Raw genomic sequence first — 17,121 nt, forward strand, 5'->3', positions numbered from 1 at the left:
CACGCGCAGCTGCGTGGCCCTACCGCTTCTCCACGCATATCAAAACCACACGCCACTGGGCGCAAGCTTCTCTCAGAATCTTAAATCAACATCAGATACTCAAAGATGTAACCCCACTGATACAGAGAAAACGAATGAAGCAAAAAAGCTACTTCCCTTAAGTATCTTTTTTATTAGATCTGATTAAAGTTATTGATTCAATTTACCTAACGATGTAAATTTGTGTAATAGGATTTTTATAATCTAGTAAACCAAAACACTAAAGTAATCTTCTTCATCAGGAGTAGGCTGTTTTGAAAGACTTCACACAATATTGTCAGTTTGGAGTTCTGGGGTGAAAATTTCATTAAATTCTGGCATCACCATAGAGTAGAGATCATTATTGTCCCTCAGCTATAGCAGGCAGTCCTATGGAAATTGCAAAAATATCACAGTGAAGTAATCTAATTCATCTTTAGACACATATGTGCTTTGACCACAGCTGTAGGTAATAAAAATCCAACAATATACTCATTCTCTTTGTTGAGGTCTGTTTTTCACCTGAATTATCTTTATTACTCCACAGAAGACTGGAACAGACAAACTATTTCAGGTTTGTTGAATGACAGAAAGGTGCTGTTTTCTATGTTTTCCCTCAGGAAAGATATTGGAAGAAGAATAAAAACACCGAATGCCTTTATAGTTGAACTTGGGGGGGGATTTCTCTAGACATTAAAAGTAACATTTAAAAAAACATTTTTAAACATATACCTGTTGTAAATTGCCCTTTTAACTTCTGGAACACAGGATCTTGAGCTGTGGCCTGCGCTCTCCTAGCTAGTGACTCTGAGGCAGCGCTAGAAAACATGGTGGACACGTTAGAGACGTTCTCCAGACCTACTCCAAAAGTGCTGACTAACTTCTTGACAAAATTTAGGGTATGAGGAGTGATTTTGGCATCTGAAACGGCTCCACTTTTCTCAAAGGCGACCGAATAGCACTTCGCCAAGCCCTGCTGCAGTTGTCTGAGAACCTAAGGATTGACACACAAAAAAAAGACAAAACAGTCAGGAAGATTAGGACGCCTGATTTAACACCACGTATTTATTCCCACAGTGCATTTTATATAGTAACGTTATCCTCTCAGAAATGTTTATTTAAAGCTGTATTTTTAGATTGCATCAGAGGGTCAATCGGAATGGCGGCACTGATCCCTGCTAGTGCTGCACCACAAAGCACAGCCTGCGCCTTCAACAGCAGCCAGGTTTTACATTTCTTATTTTGTGATACATTAGAAAATGATGCGATACGAGGGATCCTTCTTCAAACAAACACCGTGCTAGGTAGGCAGCACAGAACAGCCTGACACTTTGCGAGGCGAGTAATCGAAGCGGAGTGGCGTGTCCATCTGCTCGCTGTTATAATTCAAGCTTTGGACGATAATCGCCACCTGTCACACACCACCAGATCAAGAAGGAAAGTGGTATCTGTGAAACATGCTCTAAGAATATAAATTTTCAGTTAGTACAAGCAACAGCTTAAATCCTAGAGGCGTTCATCAAATTAATAGTTTTGGGAAACCTCTGTACTGCTTCCACAAAGAACCAAGCTCCTTGAAACTCCAATCAGAACAATCAGTTCCACAAATACAACAGTTTACCAATCAAAACAAACAGTTACGTTTCAACGTTCAAAAATAATTCTAGATAAATATTTTGCAGTTAACTTTTCCTTAGATGATCCATACATCTGAAGGTGTACTAAAGCCAAATACCTCTTCGTGCCAATTCTCTCTGAACCAGACCATCTGATCTACAATGCCTTCCAGAGACGACAGCAGTGTTGGATGCAGTTCTCGCTGCATGTGCATAATCCTGCTGCATCGCCACATCGGCGCAGTGGCTCTGATTGGCCCCGGATCTGAGGCAGAGTGCGACTGATTTCCAACTGAACTTGGCTGCTGCTGCCCAGAATCTGGAAAGTGGAAAATTTAGAAAAATTAAAGTTACCTTTCATAACTTTGATACGTGCCTGCATGAAATAAAATAAATAGTTCCAAGAATTTGCTTTAGGTTTACATTAAGTATTAATCATATATTACCTACTGAATTTCAGAAAATTTGAAAAAACTTGTTTTTTAGAAAGAAAGCTCTGCTCCAAGTGCTGTTCAGTGGTACAGACTTCCCAAGGTTAGAGCAATATAAACACTCTTCAAAAACACCCAGGGGGCGTAGCCTTGGCTTTCACGCTACCGACCCATGCTCTTGAAGTAACTGACACTCTTTCATACGGGATCAGATTGTTTAAATTATGGGGGTTTTGCTGCCTTCCCTTTTGGGGCGATCTCTCACACACAACTGAAGAATAAACATGCTGGTGCCGCCAGCACAGACACTGCCGCAGAGGGTGTCTTCTGGCACAACTCATCTCCTGCGGCACAGCTGCACCAGAGAGCGAATGAGCAGAGATTTGCTCTAGCAGATGACCCCCACCTGCTTCCCATGACCCACCGACAGAGCGGTAGTTTGTGGCACAACCACTAGGAAAATACTTTATTGGTTATCACTGACTGTCATGTGGCATTATCAAGAATTTGGCAGGGGAACCTCTGTCGCTGGATATGGACGTAGTGAAGTATTATGGTACGTGGGCACCTCCTCCTCATCCAAAGGAGCACCCAAAGAAAAATAAGGCATTGTTTAATTAGTGCCCTTCAAAGTTTGATGCATAAATTTAATGAATCAATTCCCAAGTGGAAAGGGCAATTAAACAAACAATGCACTTTGTAACACAGAATACAGAACAGAAGGGAGAGTTTTCCAAGTAGCTCTCCTGGGATTTCCAGGAAATTATATGGACAAAAGAACAACTAAATTCTGTGGAATCACTTGACATAACAATTCTAAATAGGATTTGTTCTTGGAATAAAAGCTATTGTGCAAGTTGCTTAATGTTCTCCCCACCTCCCAAACATTTCCTCAAAGCCAAAACTGATTTTATTTTGCGTAAACCTACATGCTCGTTTTACTTGAAAATTAACCATAAGAAGTTATTATGGAGAAGTCAAAATACAGATTATTCAATGAAAGCAGTTTACCTCATTTGAGATACATGAACCCATCTTTTGTTAAATTATTTTTCAAAGTTTGACTCATCTGCAAAGAAACTGAATGTCGCATGGTTCATGCTTCCAGTCAAAATTAGACTAGATCTTAGAAAACTATGATTCTCTTCTGTATTTCAAATCCAAGAATTTTCTACCTCTCCACCAATATTTAAAGATAAAAAACCAGTAAAAACATTTGATTTTCAATAATTAAGGTGACATAAGAATGAAGGAGATGAAACTTCTTGGCGAATACTTTATTCAGGAAAATTCAAGACAGCTCAAGCCATCTGCAGATTTAACTTCACAGAAACGAATGAATGCAAGCAAAGTTTAGCAAGAGTTTTTCTCCTTAGCCTTGATAAGTTGGTATGTTTTCTAGACAATCTGTTTTCCCAGTAAAATCAGGTGAAACTCAAAAGAATAACTAAGTCAGAGAGAGCCCAAGGGCTCGGTGATTATCAAGCTCACCGCTTTTGTAGCGCTCCCGCTGCTCTATCTTCAAGGTGAGGTAGAGGGTCCTGATGGGGAAGTAGACAGCCTGGGGGTAGACTCTGCCCACCTGTTGGGAGACACACGGACACACAGCTCCCAGTTCAGGAAAACTGACTTGATCACATCAACACGTACAGATTCTCTTCGTAAATGAGTGCAATTCACTAATAATCAGAGCCTTGTTTTAAATAACAGCTTATGGAAAACTAGCAAATTGAAGATTCCTTCAGTAAGAGAAACCCAGAGCGGATGAAATGGTTAACTCCCTGCAGACACTCTTCAGGCATCACCTAATTAGAAGGCTACTGCGGGAGCTTGGCCTTTCACCTGCGCGTTAACGGGGCTCACTACTGCTCTACGTCAACCTGCACCAACACACGCCAAACTGCTTCCAGAGTCCAGCTCTGAAAACATGATGTTTGAACCCCGCTTGCACTAAGCAATAACAAAACAGTATCTAAAAACACCTGAACAGAAAGATGCCGCTTATTCTCCCTTAGTCTACAGATGTGCTTAAACCATCTCTGTACTGAGATACAGGTGTAAGTTCTATTCTTGGACTCTGCTTCAGAGCAGACGGCAATAGGCAGTAAAATCTTAAAATCCCAAAGCAATGTTAATCAGAACTCCTACCTGCCAGCTCAGAGGGACAGATCCAGGAAATCAGTTCCTTATCTAACTCCCTAAACCTTATCCTTATTCCTCTCATCATTTGTCCTACTAAGCTTCAAGCAAAAATTTATACAGCCCTGGTAAAGATTTCTGATGGCAGCAGACAGAACCTTGTTTTTTAAAAACAAGTCTAATAAAAACCAAAGCACTAATGAAACAGTTTGCCCTTTAGTCACTAAAGCTAACAATTCTTTATTCCTACTCCTACATTATGAGCATTTAACTATGTGTTTCTAATTGTGTTCTATAATGTTCACAAAAATGTAATAAATAGAATTCCAGAGGGAAAGCTATAATGCCTCGTGCACATATGGCATACAGTTTCACTGGATTTAATCTCATTAAGTAACATTCACTTTGAAATTTAAAATATTCTACTTATAGAGAGAAATTAGCATTTTTTAACTCATCAACGGTTGCAAACAATAGCATTTTTAAAGCTTGGCATTTTCTTAATTTGCTTGGGAAAATATTTGTCTCTCATCTTGAAAACAATGATTACAGCCAATAAAGAAGTAGTGAGCATCTTGGGTACCTGGCTGATGAGGTTGAGGAGGAGTTTGCCCTCTGAGCCCACCAGGCACGTCAGGAGCTGGGGAATCCAGGCCAGCCACTGGATGGGCGGGACGCCGATGCAGTACTTGTCCACGGCATCGGCCAAGGTGTTCTTGTCATCGTCGAAACTCAGCAGCCAAAGAACCTAAACGAGAATGTCAAGAGGACATCTCAGGGCTTCAGTTCAAGACACATCAATCATTACGATGCACAAAAAAACACAGATATTTTATTAATAGTGGAGTCCTCGAAAGCGTTAAAGGTGCCTCGGACACATAACAACTTACATTCGTTATGCCTGCCCAATGTCATTTTTTCCATTAGAAACAGTATTTAAAGGATGTAAAAAATAACTATAAGTGTACTATTTGCTATAAACCAGGACAGAAAAAAGCCAATGAACATGGCTGCATTCCACAAGTTGAGTTTTGGGTTGGGGGTAGGTGGAAAATGAGGCATGTTTACAGAACCTAAAATATATGCTATTCGGATAAATTAACTTTGATGCAAGAACTTGAGTATTTCTTTGTGTGTTTTTAATGATTTTAACTGTCCACTCCTAATAATACTTTTTCTACAACTTAATTTAAATGCAAATATATGAAGCACTGACTAAAAAAAAAAAAAAAAAAAAAATCACTAACAGTTATGCAACCAGGCAGGGAGAATAGGAGAATAATAAACTTCAGGGTGCTATGGAAGCCACCTTTAATCTAGAAAAATATTTTCTGTGTTTGTTTCATGTTCAAAATAGCCTTTCACAGTCTGCTATCGTTTTTTAGATTTTCTTCATGAGAGAGATTAAAGTAAATACGCCCAAACTGAGGAATAGATAAAACAAAGAGCTTTGGCTAAAATTCTGTTGAATTAGAGTAAGTTTACAGAAAAGGCTTATTTGGAATAAAACACAATACTGAGGTAAAAGTTAATATGCGTTATCCATAGTAATGATAAACAGACATCAAATCATGTTACTTTTTAAAGGACCAACGCAAGGATGCCTTTCTGCAGATACTTCACCGCATTATCTAGCAGACATGCTGGCTGTGATTTGTCCCTTTCCTCCCACCCGGGAAACCCCCAGATCTCCCAATGGAATAGAAAAAGCCAGGATGAGTGGCTCGCAGTGACCCAACAGCAACCATAGGCAGGCTCTCAGTCTAAATCAAAGCTTCCCATCAGAAACTGGTGTTTCTCTAATTGCACAAATGTGGGCCCTGCGCATTATCCCAGCCTGTTCTGAAGGGGTGGAGCTCCGAGCCTCTCGTGCAGACGGAGATCTTACCTTTGCTAAGTATTTCCTCGACTTGCTCTCATTCTGATGCCGACACGCGTGCAGGTAGCAGGTGATGGCGGACACACCCAGGTGGAGCTGACGCTCTTTCACAAAGATATTCTCCAGGTAATCACCCCACATGGCCCACGCTTTCACCAGCACGTCGTGCATCTGCACAGCTGCGGAAAAAGCTTTGTTTGCTTCTTCAGACCTGCATTGCGACAAGTAAGAGTATTAGTTTTATGCTAACAAGAAGTTACTAAATTATGTAAGAGTCAGACTTCTGCCAGGGTACTCAATTACTTCCTTAATACTCAATGATATTTTTCCATTAAGTTCTTTAGTAAGTTCTTAGGACTGTTTTGTCTTACCTTTCCTTCAAGTTCAGCACCTGTGAAAGTAAATGCTTCATAATGGAAACAACTGTGCAAGTACTTGAGATCTCCAGATACTCCTTGAAAATAACCTGGAAAAACTTCCAGTGCAGTACAACTGCAACCCAAGCAGAGCAACCGAAGAGCAAAAGCACATGCGTTACAAAGTGCTTCTCTGCTGAGTAATAAAAGGAGTAAGAAAAAGCAACACTGGGAAGATGTTCTATTAGCTGTCTTTTGGAGGACTACGGCTGACTTAACTGTTCTCCCACCAAAGTCATGAAAAAATTTACAATCAACAGTACGCAGAAAACATCAGTTCCGCATGCCCTCGGCTTTAAAAGGTTATTTTTCAACAAAAGGAAAAGTGTTAATCACACGGTTCTTGGTAACCGAAAGATTGTTTCTCTGATACTTTTGAAGGCTTCTCTAGGTTTCCTCAAGCGTTCCTAGTTCAAGACTTGGAGTGATTCATCCCTACACATATATATAAAATACACAGCCCTTGAATCTATGTAAGATAAGGATGAGAAAACTCACGTACACATTACACACTGAAATGAAGAAACTTTTAAAGCATTCCCAGATTCTTTATTAATAAAAAGTGCTCCACTTCTCCCTTACAGAACAAGTATCGAAATAAGCCACACAAAGCAATGTAATGCTTGTTTGACTAACTTTCTTAAATTAACTGCCAAGCATTTTTAATATAAAATATTAGCTTGGAGGATTATAGTGATAAATTAAAATGACTTGCTCTTGAGGCAAAACTACAAAAAGGAAAGCAACTTTGTGTGCCAAAGAGTGTATCGGTGTCTGTGTTACATGGCTGTCCTTCGCTCTCAGAGGCGTCCGCACCTCGCCTGAGGGTTTGGAGCGAACCCCCGCAGCAGCCGCTGACGGCTGACTCTGTACCACTGCCTCCCCTTTGCAAACAGGGACTTTCCAGGAGGTTTTCTTTCCTCCCTCTCTACAATCCGTCATTCTTGACACCCGCCATGACTGGTTTTGGAATGGTTTCTATCCCCTGGCCAGCAAAGGGCAGCAGTGGGAGGCGCAGGAGCAGAGGTGAGCTGTGACTCCGCTTTCGCCAGCAGCGGGGCGATGGCAGTGCCACGCTCAGGTCCCCAGCGGTGACCGTACCCAGCGCCTCTCCGTGTCCATGGGGCTGAGAACACCTGCTCTAGGGGCTGGCTAAGACTAGGAATCTCCAAGTACATCAGAACTGGGTTTTAAACAGAAAACTTTATCCATTCTGTCCTGAAAGAATACACAGAGATAGTTTAGCTGCCTTTCAATTTAGCTGCAGGAATTAAAAAAAAAAAAATAGAGATGGAGGGCAGGGGGGAAGGTACACTTTCTTCTCTTACACCTCAACTGAAACTAAGCCCATTGTGTTTTCCATTAAAGTAATTACATTCTGTCTGTTTAAAATTCTTTCTTGTATCCACAGAAGAAGATATTCATCATTTCCTGACTTCAATTGCTATGTCAGGTTGCAGTGTACAGCTTACAGCCTGATGGATTTCATCCCCTAAGTGTCCACAATGTAGTGGTAAAGGAATTATTCCACCCATATGTAACATGCAGCAATAATGCCATCACAAATACCGTGCATCCTAAAAGCTGTTGAAAGCTGAAGGGGTTTTTTTGGCATCACCGAACAAAATTTGACTGCTGCAATATTTGTTTGTTCCTTAAAATAGTAAGGTGCCTGGCAGCATATAGCAAAAATATTACAAACGTAGTTGTGTGAAAGCAAGGCTTGCACCTCGGTGTTTAATTGCTGCGATGCAAGATGTCTCCAACAAACACCACATTAATCCTTTCCATTCCATTATGTGAAATGAGTGCTGCAGTTCCACACTGCACGGCACGCCAGGCCCGCCTGGACCACCCCGCCACACACCCTCCTACGCCTTCACCAGCCGCAGCTATTAGCAGGACAGACAGTGAACAACGAAACAGAAGTGAGAAACAAAGAGGTAGGCTGGAAGCTTGTAGTCTGAACTTCCTTTCCTCCTTGGTTTTCTGTGTGATATTTACATTAAGAGCACAATTACAGAAACCTCCTTTTGTCATCAGTTAGACACCAGTTTGTCTCACTAAGTACTCACAGAACCAGGCGGGAAAAGGTATCTTACGCTGCAAAGCTTTGGGCAAACCTGTTCTCCTGGCCTCTTCCCATCTCAGGCCTTGAAATACCAAGCTTTTAAAAAACAACCTGGTGCCATGTTTGCTTTTACTATTTCTTTCCTGCCATACTTAGAAATATGACCAACCGTTACATCTCAGAACCGCAAAGGAACTCTCACGTATACTTTTACTTTCTCGTACAGCTGTGACAGATTTTAGGCTGGTATAAACATATGGAACGACTTTCCTGCTTAAATACTGCATTGAAATACTTCAGCTGCGTTTTCTCAGATGTGTGCTAGTGCCTCTTCCAGCCAACATACTCACTTGTTAATCTGTGCCAAGAACATTCCCTTCAACGCATAAAACTCAGCAGTCATCTCCTTGGTGAAGTACTTCAGATTGGTTGATTCAATAACTTCAAGGCCCTGTTAAACAAGCCTTAGTGAGAAAAGCCTTCTAAAATGGAAGGTTTTATTAACATGAAAGTGCCATAAAAAAAACAGCCAATATATTCTCTTGAAATGTAAATAGCCTGAGTTTCTAATATTTAATTTTAAAAATCTGGACTGACAACTATTTTAAGTTTCCACTGACCTATGCAAAACTATTAGATACTACAGCCAACATTCATCAAGTGATAGGTTATCTTTTCCACCGTGTTTTTTCATGTTATATTATTATTATTTCTATTCGTTACATTACAGTATTACTATAAGGCCCCAATTTGCAGCGGTGTAATCACACGTGAGTTTTGCCTACAATCACCCGTTTTCCTTTCCTTTTAAGAGACGGGATTTCCCTTCAGTATGCCAGCAGCCATCACCCTGAGCCAGAACCTCAAAACTGACTTCAAGCTTCAGTTAGTCTTGCAATAGTGGTGTTTCTTCCTACTGCAAAAATACAATTTTCAAAGTCCCTTCTATTTATGTATCTTGTAAGATTTAAAAAAAAACATATTTCCACTTCACTTTCTTTTCAGCGAATTTTTAAAATATTCACAGTATTCAGTTCAAAGAGGACAACGACTGCTTTTGACTAACAGCATTACTTAAAACACCACCCTATGCATGGTAGAACACGGCCAAGGAAATTCAGGCCCAGTTTATTTAAACCAATGTATCCGATGGACCTGGCAACCCTCCAAGTTCCAACAACCGCTTCAGAGGTAAAGCTACGCTACGCACCTGCATACATTCATTCTTGCCCATGACTCCAGCCAGCTGAAGATAACACTTCACTTGCTGGCGAATCTTCTGGAAGCAGTCCACAATGGGCACAGTTGGAATTGTATGAATGCGACTCAGTATATCCAGGGCTACGTTGACCAGCCCTTGCTTTCGAGCTATCTTTCCATACTGGATAATTGCCGAGGCAGAAGCATGAACTCCCAACATAGCGTTATTGGAACTAGGATCATGCTGAGAACTATTTTCATATGCAGTTACGATGGCTAGAAATAAAACATGAAATGTTTGTCATTATAAATAAGATCACATATACAGCAATATCTTGCACAGCAATACATACGAAATGATGACTTAAGATAATGAAACACAAATGGAAATTGAATAAAAACAAAAACTTGACAAAATCAACACCATTCCTCTACATTTAAACAAACAAAAAATACAAAGAACTTATTTCAAACAATGTGTTGTCTGGAAAATTACATGATGAATGCATGCTGGACCAGGCAGTTTTACCCTGGTAATGATGTTGTCTCCACATGAAAATGCTGCTCCAGTGGGATAAATCATCCGACACAATAGGTAACCTGTTCCTCCAAGTCTTTACAACAGTCTTCATGTCGTGTAAGCTGTTGTTCCTCCCCAGATTAGTTGGTTGCAATCCTGCATTTATTTGGGCTGCTTCCTGAAGTTCAATTATTTGCTGTGCCGCCTAGAAAACATTAAACAATATAAATATGATAAAGGATAGTACAATAAGCTGGCCAATTGCATTGTTAGAAAAAGGTCTCTATGAACGATGCCGCCTTTAAATGATGAAGTAAAGATCAACTATTTATGCTGTCCATTGGTCGCATAAATGACCCTTAACCAATCTAATCATTAACAAAATAGCAAAGAAAAATCCATGAGATTGATTCAACGCTTTAGTCATTGACTGAAATGTTGAATTCATCCACAGAATCACCTGCACAGAATTTATAAATTATTTTTCAAAATCAATAAAGGTGCCATAAGGTACTTTCTTGTATGCTTGCAAAAGGTCCCTGGGTAACTTCAGGCTCCTCTTCTCCAGGGACGGAGCACAAGCACCAGGCAGCTGATTTCATGCTCACCTCAGTCTGACAAGACCTAAATGCCCTGACACTATTTGGTTGCAAAGAGGCAGCGCTGATCCGCGCTTGCTGTGCTCGCCCTGGAACACTACGGGTTTGCTCGCTACGTTTAGCTTTGCGCAACAATGCCCTGGCTTTCCTTCACAGTAGTAACTTAAAAATTCCCACATTCTTTCTTTTATTTTGAACTTCAAAAGCTTTCAAGAACTGCCGTGTTGCTTTAAAGAAGCATTTTTTCTTAAAAAACAAACAAACAAACAAACAAACAAAGAAAAACAACCACCCCCGCACCAAAGGAAAGAGAGTTTACTGGAATTTACGCTTTCTCTTCACCCCCATCCCTTTCCCCACACACATCCAAATAAACCCACAGGTTAGCGTTCCATTCCAGCATACAGATTTGAACTTACCACATCAACCCTCATCGTAGAAAAGCACAAGTAAATATATATACAGTGTGCTAAATACAAGGATCAAGTAAACATACCGACCTTAAACAAAACTTAACAGAACTCTTAAGAATTACAAACCAAAAGTTTTAACAGAACGGACTAGTATAAATTCCCTGGTCCTGACCTGACTTCTTGATAGAAACTTGAATGTACAGAAATAGCGTCTACGTGCTCCTGAAGGTGTGACTGTAAGATATTCTGCAAAGACCTCAGCTGTGAGACGTTCCTTCCGCTCGGAATGGTCTCTCACTGACACCTGCTACGCCCAGGTTAGTGAGAGGAAGAACCAGAAAACGGCAGTAGTCTCAGACCTACTAAAGGCAGCAGACATTTTGTTAAAACTTCAACAACCTCAAGAAAAGGCCCACAAACTTTAATGGAATTTAATTACCTGTAGTACAATAAAACCAATGTAGTATTCTCTAAGCTACCACTTGGCAGATAACGGTTGTATTCATTGCTAATCAAGCACATAAGATAACTATTTGGGGGGGGGAAGGCAGTCCAAATTTACAGAGTGAAATCTCTTGAAACAAAATAAATTAAACAAAGTAATATTTTCCTACCATCATCTCAGTATCAGCTCTCACAATAGCTTAACCTTCATTCTACAGCCATTCATCACGTAAATTTAATTTTCTCACAGGTATTTAATCACATACTATCTGATATTAAGAAAAAGTAATTACTGCAGCGTAAATTCACGGCTGCATTTGTACCTCTGTCAGTCATTGACTAATTTATCATTTCTTCATGAGGGATATATACATATTAGATTATTTTAAAAGCTTGTTTTAATTGATATCTGAAAGCATTTAAATACTTTATTTAGCAATACTAATCCTTTCGTGCTGCAGATACTGCCATTCTTAGGGGAGGCAAAACTTGAAATACCAGTGAAAACTTGGCAGGAAGGAATTAATTTCATCAAGAAGCCTTCCAGCGGGATTGAATCAGCCCAAACAAACGAGACATTGTACCTACCTACCTGACAGCTTCCTCTGGACGGGGAGAAAAGGTCCGTACTCACTCCCTTTCTGTGAGGCACGGACTCATGCTCTAGGCTCGGGGGCTGCTGCATACGCGCGGCCCACAGGCACCACCATGCTAGCGGAGGGACCTTCGACCCTGCAGACTTACTGACGCGTGCATCATGGGGCACGACACGCAGCGTCACGCTACTCATCTTAAACCCAATTACAGAAGCCACCACATCAAGCAGAGCTGAGAAAGCAAGGTTCATTCAGAGATCCCCGGGCAATGGTCTGTCAGGAGACACATCCCTGCTGTCACACCGCAGATGGGGCGGCACCAGACACCCCAGAGCGTCTCCCCAGCGACGAAAGGTTCTCCACCGCAAGGAGAGCTGATCCTCGGCAAGTCCGCCTTTGTCAGGACACCCTGTTTTAAGTGATTTAAGTGTTTTAAGTGTTTTAAGCTACTTAAGATTAGATAACACCCAACTTCTGGCAGGGGTTTTTTTGTTTGTATTTAGGGTACGTGTTTTGCGTTTTGTTTGTCTGAAGTTCTTGTAAGCCCAAATTCATCAGCTGTCCCTCATTTCATTCTGTCTGGAGAGAGCAGCCACTGCTTCAATCCTGCCCCTACGTGAGGAGCAAGCTTCTCTCACAACTTTATGTGTGCTTGGCCCGTGTTTCTCCAGCAAGCCCAGAGATCCCTTTCAGATCAGACCAGCACGGCCCCAGGGGACTCCCGCAGCCCCTTCCCCTGCGGAGGGGACCTCTGGCCCCAGTCTTCAGCTGACCTGCTCGTGCAGCTGCTCCACAACAGACTGGAACTGAAAGGAACCAATTAGTTGGAAGCAGTAACCTTTTCCATCAGCACAGCTGAAGTGGGACGACGGTCACCCCCGTGCAGACAAGGAGCGTTACTGAAGTACGGCCTTCCACTCAGGTCAAAGCCACCGTCCTTCCTGCAGCTGCCATCAGACTAGAGGAGGGGAGCAGAGATGACTCTTCCCAACTGCAACACCTCTCAGTCTGTGAAGCAATGTGATTCAACACGGGAATTCTTTTTACAACATTACTGCAATGTTTTAATGCAATGTTGAATAGGACCTGCCTAATGAGCCAGCTGGACAACTAATAAAGCTGAAGAGCAATGCATGAAGCTTTGAGGTACACGTTAGTTTAGCTAATAAAAATCCACTCTCCTTCGCAGCCGAACTCATGTACAATGAGCTCCCTGTCCAATGAGAAATACCAGAAACTTAAAGACCAGATTCCTTCCTACTTCCTTCCCCTGATGAAATCAGAATGTTTAGCAATGTAAAGTAGAAGTGACGAAGAAAGGGTAAGGCTCACATTGGCCAGAATCTGCAGTATTTTTCCTAAACATAGTAGTGCTCACATGAAAAGTCCTTCACTAGCTACAGACTTTCACAGGTTTTGGTTCTTTGACCTTAAAGCCTAAGCCACAGGGACGTTCAGAACTTGCTCAGCCTGTTGAGAACGCTACTACTCAAAGAAATAAATACTAGCATTTCTAAATACACTTTTCCCTTTGAGCTGTTAATGCCCTGATTTTATAAAAAAATTTAAACCAAAAAAAATATAGGAGGTCCTTACAGTTGACAAAATTCCATACTGCATTTAACACTTTTAACTGAAAAGAACACTTAGGAGGTTATTTCAACATTTCTGCAAATAAGAAAATGCAATAATATACCCACCCAAAACGGACTTCATTTCAAAACCCACTGAATGTTCAACACCTCCAAGTACTGCCGCACATTATGCATTAGCCCACTAAAAGCTGAGCCCTCTGATCAATTTTTAAATAGTCACCTCAGTACGCCACAAGCGGAACAGATTCAGGTAAACTATAAAAACTTTAAAAGGAATCCAAATCAAAACGCACATTCTGCAACTTTTAACAAAAAAATACCATTATGAAAAACCGATCAGTACTATACAGTAAAATATTTTATGCTCACAGTTACTAGAAGTTCTGAAACCTGCTACTGGAAAGTAACTGGCAAGACCCCACTTTTCGTTCTTACCTGGAGAAGGGGCGTGTGAACATGGGAGACTACGTGAGGAAGCCGTCGCCATTCTCGAATAGCTAAACTGCTCGCCATCTCCACCAGCCGCTCAATGAAGTTCAGCTGCTGCTCTTCCGGGTGGCAGATCGCTAAGTACCCGCGGTACATGTTCACTTTCCAGGCCATCTCCTTCGGACAGCTCAGCTCCACCTGGAAATGGGACGGAAAGAAGGCTAGTGCCGATCATTCAAACTCCAATGCGCATGACACCGTGGGCCTGAAATCTACAACTTTTTGACTTCTCTTTCGTCCACTTTACATCAAACCCTTTACGGCTTGGTATGCAGCACGAAAGCCCTCTGCACTCTCTTCTGGTTGACACACTGTACCTTACCATTACAGTTATTTCTGTTATCCTCAACTGACTTTTACGCCTGAGCCAGCAAAGAGAAACTGGGAGGTAGCAACCTTACACTTACACAGTGAAAATAATCTCTTTCTTTATTACATTATCTACTGGATCATTAAACACAATGGCAATGCGAGCAAATGGAAATGAGTCTTGGGTCCTATCAAAGGCCACTTGCTATTTTAATAGCTCAACTTTAATAGGGAGATTATTAAAAATGTTTCACAAAGATTTACAAAAACTGACACATATTTGCCATCCTTTCTGACCCCTCTTTTGAATCAACTACGGAACTTGATAGAAAACAGCCACATTAAAGAATATCAATAAAATTGGAGTGGCGAATACAGCAGCACAGAAGCAAATATTCTTTCCCATGCTAATACTTACGCAAACGTGTCCTGACACTTTTACAAGAATCTGAGTAGAGCCACAAAAGCTCCATTTATGGCTTCAGCAGCATCTTCTCCTTAGTCATTTAGCGCATGTCTCATTACTGAAAATAGCTCATTTAATGTAACTGCAGCTAAAGCACCTCAGCAGTTCCTCGTGGTTGTCACTTCCACTCAACTTCCCCATCTCCAAACCCAGAACCTGTCAGACATGAGCCGTTTCATTCTGCTCCAACTCAAGTTTATAATATACTGTGCAATACAGCTCTTATTTTGGCTTTAAGGGTTTCTCAATGTTATTTCTACACTTAGCCACTGAAGTTGCATACTTAAGTAGGACACAAAACACCAATTGCTATAAGAACAAAAGTAGTTAATTAAAATGTAAATATAACCTATAAGATAATTTTTGTAGCATATGCAGCTCACGACTTAAGAGATTTGGCTTCACATGGGCTGATAAATGATAAAATCCATCTTTAGAGACACCTATTTAATTGGAACCATCAGTACTACAAATAGTGAAAAATTTCATTTCAAATGTTGCAATGGTTGGACACCCTTAATTTAGGTTCCATCAAAAGACAACATTACTTTAAATTAATTAAACAACTACTGTTTTCATAGTTTAGCCTTTAAAGCAAACACACTGACTGCACCTACCTATTTTCCCTTCCGGCAAAAGAAAAGCATTACAAAAGAATAAACACTACATTTAAAAAATTTAATATTCAGATTTTGAAGAAAGTGAGACATAACTCGGCATATTTGCCACGCGAGACTAAGTTGTCACAATGAAGCACGCTGACAGCATATTCTGCATACAGGAATTAAAGGATGCTCAGCATTTTTCATATCTTGTTTTATCCTTTGCAAATATTATGAAACTAGACAGTCAACTGTCAATTTGACATGCAATACTATTAACTGGTAGGTACTGGTTCACAACTTAAACAGGACTGATGAAACAACAAACCCCAATTAAGTGAGGGACTAATTCTTCTGGCTCTCTCTCTGCAATATGAAAAAACACTGCCTAAGGCTCTGCTCGGAGCTTTGTCAGTAAAACTATGTATTTTAAATATTCTATTCACCCCTTATTCCAAGCTCTGGCAACTGCAGTGGCGTCACACTCGATAGCAACGGTGCAATGCAGATGAGCAAGCGCCTCTCAGTTGGGATTTCATGCAGTATTCTCTCCTTTCAGAGGGCAGTTCTACAGCTGCTTTGTGTTCCTACCTTAACTAATCACGGACAAACAACTCTACCTACCAGGAAAAGAGGGTATATTTACTTAAAATTAAAAAAAACACACCCAAAGTTTTCAATCTTATATAGAACAGTGATACCAGATATAAAGCTAAGAAAAAAATCCCAGAAAGATCCACTGGTGACTCCAACACCGAGCCCTGTCATTTGTCCCCAGCAGCCCGCGACGCCTGTACAGCCTGAGAGTTCACAGCAGCCTCAAGAGCGATAACCGCCAGCTCATCCACACGGGATGGTTCTTAAAGCAGCTGGGAGAAGATGCCTAGAGAGGATAGGGAGGAAGTTACCTAAATATGGCCAGCTTTTTGCACGTGGAAGAATTCATCCAAATTTGCTCTCAGATAAAAATACCAACTATGTATTTTCTGTTGCATCTTCTCAGAAAACGGAGGGGTCATTTACGTCATGTTTCCCTAGCCATTGAAACTTTATTCAAAAAAAAAAAAAATTGTTTAGGAACACTTGGAAAGAAAAAAGATCTTCCAGATTTAAATCTTTCGCAGCATTATTTTCTGTAGGTAGTGTGCCCTCTGCCTTCAAACTGTGCCGCAGCAGCAAAATGTCACGGAGCGTTCATTCACCACACACACGGATAGCGCGGAATACACAGTCTCAGGAGTGAAACCAGGAAAGGACAAAGGGAAGGTTAAATGTTTTACAAGTGCATGCTGCTCAGCAAAATGAATTACAAGCAGAA

The 17,121-nt window shown here is 40.9% G+C and overlaps 1 protein-coding gene across 2 annotated transcripts in view; it reads right to left on the bottom strand.

Annotated features, from left to right (window-relative positions):
* TRRAP (transformation/transcription domain associated protein) overlaps positions 1-17,121 on the bottom strand; it is a 95,710-nt gene that overhangs the window by 16,297 nt on the left and 62,292 nt on the right. Inside the window, exons 58-66 of one of the 2 annotated variants that reach the window (XM_063342696.1) lie at positions 14,373-14,564; positions 10,300-10,495; positions 9,781-10,046; positions 8,921-9,021; positions 6,093-6,294; positions 4,788-4,952; positions 3,557-3,647; positions 1,754-1,953; positions 751-1,012 (exon numbers count right to left, since the gene is read on the bottom strand). In XM_063342696.1, coding sequence (XP_063198766.1) covers positions 751-1,012; positions 1,754-1,953; positions 3,557-3,647; positions 4,788-4,952; positions 6,093-6,294; positions 8,921-9,021; positions 9,781-10,046; positions 10,300-10,495; positions 14,373-14,564 — 1,675 coding nt within the window. Of the gene's footprint in view, positions 1-750; positions 1,013-1,753; positions 1,954-3,556; positions 3,648-4,787; positions 4,953-6,092; positions 6,295-8,920; positions 9,022-9,780; positions 10,047-10,266; positions 10,496-14,372; positions 14,565-17,121 lie in introns of both variants that reach the window. The other variant, XM_063342695.1, reaches the window with a different exon arrangement.

The sequence above is a fragment of the Chroicocephalus ridibundus genome, chromosome 8 (assembly GCF_963924245.1).
Source record: "Chroicocephalus ridibundus chromosome 8, bChrRid1.1, whole genome shotgun sequence".
NCBI lineage: Eukaryota > Metazoa > Chordata > Aves > Charadriiformes > Laridae > Chroicocephalus > Chroicocephalus ridibundus.